Genomic DNA, 12,162 nt, shown 5'->3' with positions numbered 1-12,162 from the left:
GCTCAAATTGTTATCTCCAATAATGTCACATTCTCTTTATCTACATACTTGCATTTTTTTAATCCTTTCACTGCTTTCTTGTCTCTTTACTCAAAGTATGAACTCCTTGCCTTCAAGACTCTGTATGCTGTCGCCCTTGCCTACATCTCAATAGGCTTCAACATATTCCTCCTCTTAGTTTTTGCCAGCACCTCAGTTTTTAATGCACCCTTTGTCTTTAGTCTCCAGCTTGTTGCTTTGCAACTTTTTTCACACTGCCCCTTTGTCTGGAACAGTTTCCTTCCTCCAGTACGCCAAACATCCTCAGTTATACTCTTCAAATCCTGTTATTTACTCTTCTCATGCCTGACATTAAACTCTTAATAATTTATCTCATTAAATTTTTTAAAAGGACATCTTGTTTGTTCCAAATCAGTGTTAGTTGTTAACAAACCAAACTATGTGACTTTTCTGAACTTTTCCTTTCCCTGTGTTTTTTTTTCTGCATTCTGTATAATTTGGATTGTAAATAATCTCTCAAGGACCTTGTCTTCCTGTATATCTGTAATACACCACACACACTACTGTTAATTATTATTATTATCTTCACCATGACCTATAAAGCAACATAGCTGCTCATGGTCAATTATAGAACAATTAAGACAGGTTCCCACTGTGAGAGGTTTACAAGCCAAGTAAACTATATAGTTTGTTAAAAATAATCCATCTGAGTGACTGATCAATCTTGTAAACGTGCTTGAAGTTCAAGACAGGAGACATTTGTACCCACCCGTTTAAATTCTCTGCATCACCTAATCTTGTGACAATCAGCAGTTAGATGACCTTTACATCCTTTGAGTTAAAGAACCATAAGGAGAGGGTGTGCTGTAGCCATTCTTTTATTTCATTGTAATCTGAATGCCTTGGCTTAAATATTAATGTACAGGAAGTCTGTAAATAAGGAATAGTTGATGTGTATCTACCTATTCTCATATGGGACCAGTGTATTTAAAACATAAAAGAACTCAGTATCTAAATACACATGCCCCTTCTAGCACTGATGAATGTTTTGTTTCTCTAGCAGGAAATCTCAATGCACTGAGGTCATTTCAGTGTGGAATGAGTAAGTGGTTCAGTCTGGAGCTGAATAGCATTTTCTAAACTTTTCCTGTTTTTTCCATTTATAACCTGATTTTTGTCTAAATCTTAAACTTGACTAAAGAGACAAAATGTCATAAAGGATAAATCATTTCAACAAAATGACCATGGATTAGCAACCAAACAATTCTTAACTCTATATACCTCCATTTAAGGGATGAAATCCATATGTTTACTAATTCTGCCTGACTAATGTAATCTGTCTCTCAAGCTGTGTACTATGCAGATAGATTTCAGGTATAAACTCAGTTATTGAGATCTGAAGCATTCTCCATTTTTAACCTCTGCCCTAGAAACCCTTCATGAATAAATTCTCATTAAGGTGATCCTTGCATGGGCTAGTTATAATCTGATATACGTGAGGTATTAAACACTGGCAAATTAATGTTTCTTTTTGCTTAGAGAGACCTAGGTGACCTCCATGGTGCTGAGGATTACACTTTGACTTATATTTTATTCCTATGTCTTTTTTCTGATGGCTGTTGTGAAGTTTGCATTATGTTGAAGCTGTAGTTTTTCAAGAAACCTCTTTAGGCCCAAAATGTAGGCTTTATGAAAACAAGAGAATTGTCTGTTGTTTAAAAATAAAATTCTGATGGAAACAGTTTTTTTGTTTGGGTCTAAACATCCCCCTAAAGCATTTGCAGCTCAACATTCCAGCACAATATAGCCCTTGACAGTCAGAAAGTGAAACTGACTAGGTTACTTCAGTGTTTAAACTGGCTGAATGACACAAAGTAAATAAACAGCCTTAGTATTGCCTATTCCATCATTTAAATATAATGAGTCAAGCTCCAGAAACCATGAGATTGGCTTAAAAATCATGAAATTTTAAAATCAGTAATTTTGAGGTTCTTTTTATTTGCTTTCTCATATTGGAGTCTTTAGGGTTCACAAGTTTTAAGCTTTTCTCTGCAACTATAAGGGCTAGAAATGCACTTTATTTTTGTTTTCTAAGAAAGTTGAGATTACCAGGTAATAACATGATTCTAGCAGCAGGGGCTTTAAGAAAAACACCAAATATCACAGCATTCATAGTAAAAGTCATGAGAGTTGGCAACACTGTAAATATCAGCCCCTGTCCTCCCTTCTACTGCAAAGGGTGTGGAAGCCCAACCCCAGATAGCGGCTGGTATATGCAGCTTACTTTTCTCAGCAGCAAGCATCTGCACGGTTTTGGGGAAAATGCCCCAAACTTGTCCTGTGGCTCCACAGGCCCCCTCCCCCCCACTCTGAAGAAAGCATTAATTAGGAACTGTCCATTTCCTCTCTCCCCCACTTCAGGCTTTATGATGGGATGGTAGAGTTTTGTCTGGCCCATGATTTCCTTACTTTACCTGAAGAGGTGTAATATTTCAATGGCCTCTTGGATTACAGGGCCATATTATTTTAATGTTTTTTGTCTAATCAGAGTTATAACATTTGTTTCCCTCGGCAAATGGTTCAGAGGGTGGTGCAGCTAAGTCAGAAAAGCAACCTTGAATGATAAAGCTCTGACACTGACCCATACACAAAGTTTTATTTTACTTTTTTCCTTCCTTTCGTGCAGGCCTCGCCACCGCCTCACTGAGGCAGCCAAACAAAACCTATTTCCCTTCTCTTTCTTCAGGGGCCACTACTTCCCTTTCGTCTTAATTCACAGTCTGTCATGTATCAATCACCTCCACATCCCTTTCCTTTAGCCAAAAGGGACATTTTTTAATAGTTTCAGAAGGGGTGCAGGAAAAAGGGGTGCAGTTCAAACTGTATAGGAGAGAATTAATTCTGTCTAATGGTTTGAGAATGGCACAAGGGGTCAGGAACTCCTGTGTTCTCATCTTTGCTCTGACACTGACTTTGTGTGATCTTGGCCAACTCATTTAACCTATCCGTGCCTCAGTTTTCTCAACTACAAAATAGAAATAATTATGCCTATTCAAAGGGGTGAAATGAGAAATAGTTGGTTAATGTTTGTAAATGGCTCTGAATCTGTAAAGTGCTATATAAGTGATAAATAATATAACAGCTACTTTCTGTTAACATGGGTCCGTGTGCTTGCTCTAACCTTGGTCCTGTACAGTGTCTTTGCTTGCCTTTTGATCTGAGGCAATTACTTTCTTCTTTCTCAAACTGAATAAATTATTTCTTAAGTTTTATTCTTTATATTTATTTCTCATTTCTATACTCCAAAGGAGTTTGTAATGTAGGGCAGCTATATTCTGGAACAAAAAATTCCTGTGGTGTCACATAAATCTCCTCTGTAACTACTCCTTAAATTAAATTCATACCTTTTTGGTGTGGAACCTTTTTAATCCTTTTAGCTGTTCATTCCGAAATCCAGGTTCTAACTCAGTTTTTTGCCTGTTCTATTTAACTCAATGCTCAAACATCTCTTGTGTTTCAGAAGAAATCCACAAGGCAGCTCAGAAGTGACGAGAAAGGCAAAGTCTCTAGCAGAAGTATTGGATTAGACACAGCTACATCTCGCCCTGCAGAAAGTGGGCATCCACCTGATGAGTTTCATCTGTCTCCTTTTAAACCATGTTGGAGCAAGGAGGGATCTGCCCCATATGAAAGCTTCTCAGGATTCAATAGCAGCGATAGTGTGTTAAGGGAACTGGATGATGGACAGTTCGAGCAGGAAGATGGAGCCACTCAGGTCACATGTATGTGACCAAGTAAGTAACTTGTATTGGAGGGAACTGTAAATAATTAAAACAAATGTAAAGACTGAATTTACTACATTACTTTATATGCATTTGTATAATCCTTTGGTTTTCCCAGACTCATGTTTATATATCTTTTGCTTCTTTCTAGAGTTATACTGTTAGCAAATAATACTACTACTGTAAAATACTGTGGGTTTATGTCTGTTCTTAATGGAACATTGCATTTCTAGAACTCTGCTAACTTCACTGGTGATATTCTCAATGATGCTTATAAACAACAGGGAAGAAAACCTGGCAGATCAGTTATGGCTTGTGGTCTAAGAGACAGTGGAGTGGGAAAACAATGCTTTCCACAAGTAGAGGGAAATGGTATTTTTCTAAAAGAGTATCACAAATGTTAGAGGATTTTAAAAAGTTAACTATAAAATACTTGACTGTCCTTTTAAGTTTTAATTGCAATTTTCAGTTTATTTGCCTTGCCTAAATCCAGAACCTGTTAAACCTAGAAATTTCAGTGCTGCACTTTCAGTCTCAATGAGAGTACTATAGCAGGATGTACCTAACACACAAAGCCACATTCCAGCTTGCATGTGTGCACACCGTTAAAACCAAGGGCAATGGGAGTGTGTGGGGTGGATGTTTTCTGCCCTTATTCAGTTCCATCTAAAATAAAGGAGCTGTCAGGGACAATCCAAAGCTAAGACAAAGGACCTCCCAGGGCATAGTCAGCACAACTAAGTATTACCTTGCCAGTTAATAGAAACAGGTCATTTGGAAGGCTATGCAGAGAGTGCTACCAGTAAGATTATGGATGCACAGTAATGCTGCGTGTATATAGCTCTGTTTTGGGGGCAGTCATGTGGAGAGGCAAAATTTGACCCCTTGGCTCATATATGAAAATATAAAAGCTATGTCTCAACTGAATACCTAATCAGTGTGTGTAAAATGTATTCACCTGTTCATAAAGTTCCTGGCTGGAAGAGTCTTGCTTGCAGAGGTAATTATGAAAACTATTATAGATCAGCATCCTCAAGGAGAGTAGCTCAAGAGGCTTGAGTACTAAAAGACCCTAACATTGATGTAGGTGTGTTGGAAGAGGTGTTAATAATGATTTTCTGCAGCTATATTGCAATAATACTTGATTCAGTCACTGCCTAATTTGATCAGCCATTTAGTTTATTAAAAACCTCTGGAACCAAGTCATTAGTATAAAAATAAATTAACATCCTTTCATCCTTTATTCTGATCAATGTTGGGCTCTTTAGGCTGGTATTGTAATTCAGTCATTGCCTATAGAAAGTTGCCATTTAATTAGAATCATAGAATATCAGGGTTGGAAGGGACCTCAGGAGGTCATCTAGTCCAACCCCCTGGTCAAAGCAGGACCAAATCCCCATTTTTTGCCCCAGATCCCTAATAGAGAATGCAAAAATTTTAAATGAGAAAAGTGTTGAGAATGGGGGAAGCTAAAGAAAAATGTCTGTGCTGATGATAAAGGTGATTGAGTGCAACTAAAACTTGCATTATTCAAACACTGTTATGGACATTATAAGCACAAGCTGTGACATGCACCTTCACAAGGCATTTGTTTAACTGAAATTAGTGATTGATCCTATTAAACTGATGGAAACAGATTTGGCCAAAATAAGAATGGCACAGTACTAAGGAAATGTAATTAAATGACAATCAGGGTCTTTTTACTACAGCTGGATGGAAGGAAGGCCTCACTTAACTGACCCTTCTCTTTCTTTAACCACTTTGCGCACACGATGTATTAGGTAAAATCCCCCTCTTGTATGATCCCATGTACCTCCCCATTGAAGTGCCTTTATTCCAGTAAATATTTGTACTTCAAAGAAGGCCACTGTGTTCTATTGCCATAGTGGAGATCAGCAATGGAGAGAACAGCATTAACAGACTGCAAAGGGACTTTTGGCCTAGACTGGTAGGAGAGCGGAATTCACAGTGTACAGACAGAATGATACTGGGATCCTCAGGGGCCAGCAGAGTGGGGAGAACATGTTTGTTATTACTGTGTAATGAGCAACACTGAATCAGGGAAAGGTTTAGTGCTATTTCAGTTCAATTCAATTCCGTGAGGTGGTTTGTTTGTTTGTTTCCAGAAAATCCAAGAAATAGCACACGTCAGATAATAAAGTTATTGTAATGGGAGCTGGTAACAACCCCTCCATGTAAGCTGCCTAACAGCTTTTCTATTGTAGAAGATTCTTGCCGGTTTGTTCAGGTGTTCTGAGAAACTGTAACACCTCTAGGTATTTAAATTTGGCAGAGCCAAATGCTTGGATTAGAGATGTGCCTTTTACTTGTCCCATGAAATTCCATTCAGGTTTGGCGGAGTTATAAATGGTTTAAAATTGCCATTTCCCTTCTCGCTCTTGAATTCCTCAGGAAAATGCTGGCAGCGTGTCAAAATAATAACTGAATTCGAAAGTTTTAAGAGCCAAGTCCATCCCACAGCAGCGCACACAACTGGGTACACTGGGAACTGCCAGAGTAGCTATAGCAGTGGGGTTTGGGGGAAGAGCTTAGATGGGGCTTCCCCCATGCCCTCAGCCAAACAGACCCAGCATCTCATCCATTTCTGGGGAGCTTGCTACACCTCCCAAAGTGGAGGGGACAGAGAAATCTAAGCCCTGGTCTACACTGAGGTGGGCGGGGGGGGATCAATCTAAGTTACGCAACTTCAGCTATGTGAATAACGGAGCTGAAGTCGACATACTTAGATCGACTTACCATGGTGTCTTCACCACGGTGAGTCGACTGCTGCTGCGCCCCCGTTGACTCTGCCTGCGCTTCTCTCCGCGGTGGAGTACAGGAGTCAACGGGAGAGCACTTGGGAATCAATTTATCGTGTCTAGACTAGACTAGATATGATAAATTGATCCCCGCTGGATCCATCGCTGCCCGCCAATCCGGCGAGTAGTGAAAACATACCATAAGTCAGGCTCCTCAACCACCTCCAGGGATCCAGCACATAGTTCCACTCCTCCTCTAGGATAATAGCCTTCTTCTGCAGCCAGCTAATGTAGTTAGTCCTGTAGCTCAGGTGGTAGTTTGTTTTGCATTGCTGAAAGTTTGGGGTTCAAATTATCATAATGATGCAGGAATGGGGGGTGTAAGTTCTTACAGTTGTACATAAAATGTTTTTACTTTTTTCCTTTAAAAAAGCTACATTAAAAAATAGTTTGGGTTGCAAAGCCTAGCACTTGCAGGTTAGGAGATGCCAGTTTTAGGGCTGCCAATGCAACCTTCATTTGGCTCCCTGGTGCCTATTAATTATGGTGATTCTTTTTTGAACCCTGTTATGGTCTTGGCCTTCACAACATCTTCTGGCAAGGAGTTCCACAGGTTGACTGGGCGCTATGTGAAGAAATACTTCCTTTTATTTGTTTTAAACCTGCTGCCTACTAATTTCATTTGGTGACCCCTAATTCTTGTGTTATGTTGTGTTATGGTAAAGTCTTTAATTGTATTATCACATGCTGTTTTTTCTGCAGGACCCCTGCTTCAATCAGTACACAAGGGGAAACTTAAAAGCTAGGAAATGCCAGATTTATGTTGAGTGCTTGACTTTGTAACCAGAAAAACAAATGACATTAAAAGATAGTTAATATACAATAAATACTAAGAGTATACCAGTCAAATCTGAAGAAGCAGCTAAATACACACAGGAAATAGGCAAATGTATCATTACAATATACCAAGAATTTGGTAACATGCAAACTTAAAGCTTTTTCCAAGTTATAAAAGCTCCAGTCCACCAACTTTTGGGGGAAAAGGGCTAACTTGTATTCCTGTGTGGGATAGTTTAATGGAAATAAATCCTAGAGAACATAAAACTTAACTGCAACCTCAAGTAACATGTTATCATTGAAGAGTATTAAATTAAGCACAATTAATCTTTCTGGGTAAAGTTAAATACGTTCACCTCCAAAAAAGAACAAAAGCTAACATAACATACACTAGTTTAGAACTAATTTTTCTCTGAGATCAGCTGTTGGAATCTCAGATAAGCAATGCAAATAAAGAATTATCTTGCCCATGTGCATAAACTGGAGGATTTTTCCGTACTCTGAACAGAGTTTATGCTAGATTCACACCACTTGCATGTCGGGGAAAAGGGATCTTTCAGAAGGTAAGTGGGGTTTGTGCAGAGAGTGTGTTTTTTAGCACATCCCCACTTTTAGAAAAACAGGTTTTGTTTGTTAATTGAGAGACAAGCGACACCTCTAAAGTCAGGACAAATAAAATCTGATCACCTCTGTTTAATTCCCTCCTCCTTCCTGCAAGCTTTAACTGTAGCTCAGTCTTTGTCCCTTAGATACTAGTGATAATCCAGCTTTAATATCTTACCAGCTTCTGTGAAGCCTTTCCCAACCCTATAAACCCCTTTGACACATAGTAAAGCTGTAGGCCATCGCCCATAACCCTATTCTACAGCTGTGCTGACGCCCAGCACTTTTGTATTTCACTCATTTAATAGACGATAGATGAGTTTCTTCTCCCCCCTGCAGGAGGCCCGGTATACAGACTATTTAACTCAGGCGTGATTTTCTCAGAACACTCATCTTGTATACTAGGACTTTTTATTTTCTTTTGCCACATAACCAGTGAGTGTAAGGGCTTTCGTAATTCTTCCCCATCTGCCTATAAATTCCTGCCACAGGCTTGAGGTCACTTAAGAGAGATGGAACTTTCAAAGGATGACCCTACAAAACAACATCAGAAACGTAAATACAGTTAGTCACCAGAACTGGTGGTATTCATCTAAAGGAGATAAAATACAGACTAAAAGATCTAGAGTAGAGCACAGCCTGAAGGATAGAAATTGTTCCTTAAAACAAAGCAGTAACTTATCCGGTGTCCAGATTGAAGAAAAGCAGCTGAGATGGGGATGGGTAATAAGATACGAAGCCTTTCACCTCTCAGAATACTGCCCTGCAAAGTTCTGCACACCCTCAACTCCCACTACAGTCACATTAGGTCACTCAGCACCTTGCAGAATTGGGCCCCAAATTGCCAGTTCGGCAGCAACCCAAAGTTACTGCTGTTTGGTAGCCATTACAAAATGAGTTTATGGTCTTCGTTCAGGTGAGCTACTGAGCTGCTTTTTTCAAATCTATTTTTGACCAAATATAAAGTAGCACAGACAATTTGGGAGTAATTAAAACATTCTAAATAACTAGTGAAAAAAGGTAGCTAACAGGAATGCTTAGAAAATGATAGACCTATCAGCAGATTTTGATAACATGCCTCCTAGGGCAAAATGGAATTGACTAAAGAATTTATCAAACTGATAATTCTTTTTGAAGCTGTAGGAGAAATAGGCCTGGAAAAAATATGGTACTTATATTCAGAAAAGGGAGGAAAGGAATGGTCCCAGTAATTACTTCTGGTAAATCTATCTTTTATTCTTAGCAAGATGGTAGAAGAAATGTTAGCGAGAGAATGTACAAGTTGAGAAGATAATAAACTATGAGCAATCTGCACAGGTTTATCAAGAAAAACTGCACCAAACTCGATTGCTATTTTTGATAAAATTACAAAATTAGGCCCTGATACAGCAATGAGTTTTATAGCTCATTGCAGGATTGGAGACTTAGTGGACAAAAATAATAAAGTAGCTGTTATATTTTTAACTTTTAGTAAAGCACACTGTCCCATGAAATTTTGGTTGGAATATGAATTCATGTGGGTTCTCCCTGAGCACTGGCACCAAAATTGAACAGTCTGAAAAACCATTAAAGATAAATTAATAATAAAGTCAAAGGATAGCACTGGGGGAAAGTGCCTAGTGGGGTTCTGCTGAGATTTGTGTTGGGTCCAAATCACTGGAAGTTCAGTGGCTATATTTAGTTCCTCCCAGCTGCTTCCTGCTGTCCATCATGTTCAAAGCACAGCAAAGAGATGTCCAAAAATTAAGACAGACACACCTTGAAATAAAATTGCTCAGTGAGGTATTGGAAGACATTATCAATGTTTAGAGTCACTCCTTTTCCTGTTTGAATAGCATAATGCTGTTGTATTTGGGCTTCCAGTACTGCATGACAAATGTTCTAAGACAAGTTTTCATAACAACATTTGTTAGCTTTTGTAACCCTCAGGCCCCAGTTTTTAAACAAAACAAACTTGGAACCTCAATAATCTGGCAGTGTCCCACTTAAAGACCTAAAGTTGTAAGGTACTGGACCAAATTCAGAGGTGGTATGTAATTTCCACCTCAGCATTGCCCGTCTAGGCTGCTGTAAGTCACTTACATTAATTTTAACATCCTTACATTCACCTCTGAATTTGGCCCATTAATTCAAAATTGCCTTCATTGTATTCAAAATTCTCCCTGGTTCTGTGCCAGAGTATCTAATGGACACTGTGTATCTTTTCTCCCCTCCTGCTTACTTCCTCTTCAATTTTCAATAATCGAGCTGGTATTGGTAAGAAAATTTGCTGTTTAAAACTTTTATTTCTTCGAGTGCTTGCTCTCACCGATTCCAATTAGGTGTGTGCATGCGCCATGTGCACGGCCGTTGGAAAGATTTTCCCCTAGCAGCATCTGTCGGGTTTGCTGTGGAGCTCCCTGGAGTGGTGCCTGCATGACGCTCAATATATGACCCTGCTGACCCAGCGCCCCCTCAGTTCCTCCTTGCCAGCTACTCCGACAGAGGGGAAGAGGGGCAGGTTTGGAATGGATATGAGCAACACATCTCGAAGAACAACAGTTACAAAGGTGAGTAACCGCTTTTTCTTCTTCAAGTGCTTGTTCATATCGATTCCAATTAGGTGACTCCCAAGCCCTACCTAGGTGGTGGGGTTGGAGTGAAGGAACGTTGACTGGAGTACCGCTCTACCGAAAGCTTCATTGTCTCTGGCGTGCCAGACGATGGTGTAGTGCGAGGACCAAGTCGCTGCCCTGCAGATTTCCTGGATCGGTACCTGGGCCAGGAACACCACTGATGAGGCCTGGACCCTAGTGGAGTGTGCGGTGACAGCTGGGGTCATCACACCCGCCAGCTCATAGCAAGCACAGATGCAGGACTTGATCCAGGAGAAAATTCTTTGAGAGGAGATGGGGAGGCCCTTCATCCAGTCCGCCACTGCAATGAAGAGCTGGGTCGATTTCCTGAATGGCTTAGTGCACTTGATGTAGGAAGCCAGAGCCCTGTGGACATTGAGGGAATGCATTCGCTTTTCCTGGGAGTAGCATGAGGTTTAGGGTAAAAAACGGGCAGGAAAATATCCTGGCTGGTGTGAAAGGCCAACACCACCTTGGGGAGAAAGGCCAGGTGCGGTCAGAGTTGCACCTTATCCTTGTGGAAGACCTATGTAATGGCGACCAGGAAAGCTGTCTTCCAGGAAAGATACAGGAGGGAGCACGTGGCCAGCAGTTTGAACAGGGGCCCCATGAGTCGCGAAAGGACCAGGTTGAGGACATGACAGCATCCTGGTAAGCTTTGGTTTGAGACCTGCAATTTGGGCCCCCCTCAGGTTAACATTAGACTGTTAAAGAAGAGCCAATGAAGAATGAAGGTCTTGTGAAGCTTTTGGCACTGTTGCTATACTGAATAGGCTAGCTACTACTGAAAACTTGCCAGCAGGCAGGCATTTTAAGCAGCTGATGACTAGACCTTTTATTTAACTTCATTCGAGGGTACAATTACATAGTAACTCGGGCATGTTGGGAATTGAGATTAAATAGACATTGCCTATGGCAAATCTTCCCTATTGCAGCAATATCTGAGGCAGTCAATGCTGAGGAATGACAAATCAGACAGCTGTAAAATGACATTTTGGCTTCTGTGACCAGGGCATATTGATACCTCTGTAACAAAGAGTTTACACTGCTAATGAACACAGATAGAAGTGTTTATCAGTCTGACTCTGTTTACCAATAATGTGTCACAAGCTTGACTACTTTTAGACTCACAGTTGACTTATGTTTTTATAATTGAAACAGGATCTAAGTGAGGACTTCAAAAACTAATTAATTTCTTTTTTCAATTTTCTGGTTCTATAAGCCAACAACCAGGTGCAACCTCATTCTGAATCCTGACCCCTAGCCTACTCCAAGAGATTGGGTTGCACCTGTCCTTGAAAATGCCAGAGGCCACTTAGACATGTCCCTGAGGCTCAAGGTTTGGCCAGGCCCTTTCCACTCTTCCTCCAGCTTCCCTGCCTCCAGCAGTGTGGCCATAGCAACAGCTCAGCATTGCTGCCTTATCCAGTGCAATCCTAGCTTTAATGGCTCATTTGGGGGAATAGTGACAACAGCTTTCATCATTCTCTCACCTTTTCCTTAGGGGACTGACAATTCTAGGGCTATAAACTGGCCGTCAACAAGTTTAGGCTCAAAATTAGGTGA

At 40.3% G+C, this 12,162-nt stretch overlaps 1 protein-coding gene across 5 annotated transcripts in view; it reads left to right on the top strand.

Moving 5' to 3' along the window:
* The window catches only part of RFTN2 (raftlin family member 2), a 49,630-nt gene extending 45,399 nt beyond the window's left edge, over nucleotides 1–4,231 (top strand). For 3 of the 5 annotated variants that reach the window (XM_084643289.1, XM_084643292.1, XM_084643291.1), the window contains one exon: nucleotides 3,521–4,231. In XM_084643289.1, coding sequence (XP_084499415.1) covers nucleotides 3,521–3,790 — 270 coding nt within the window. In that variant the 3' untranslated portion in view covers nucleotides 3,791–4,231. The remainder of the gene's footprint in view (nucleotides 1–3,520) is intronic. The other 2 variants (XM_084643290.1, XM_084643293.1) reach the window with 1 other exon arrangement.
* The last annotated feature ends 7,931 nt before the right edge of the window (nucleotides 4,232–12,162 follow it).

The sequence above is a fragment of the Lepidochelys olivacea genome (assembly GCF_965140295.1).
Source record: "Lepidochelys olivacea isolate rLepOli2 genome assembly, chromosome: 11".
Lineage (NCBI taxonomy): Eukaryota > Metazoa > Chordata > Testudines > Cheloniidae > Lepidochelys > Lepidochelys olivacea.
Note: the sequence above shows the minus strand (reverse complement) of the source record. Positions and strands in the feature narration are given on the sequence as shown.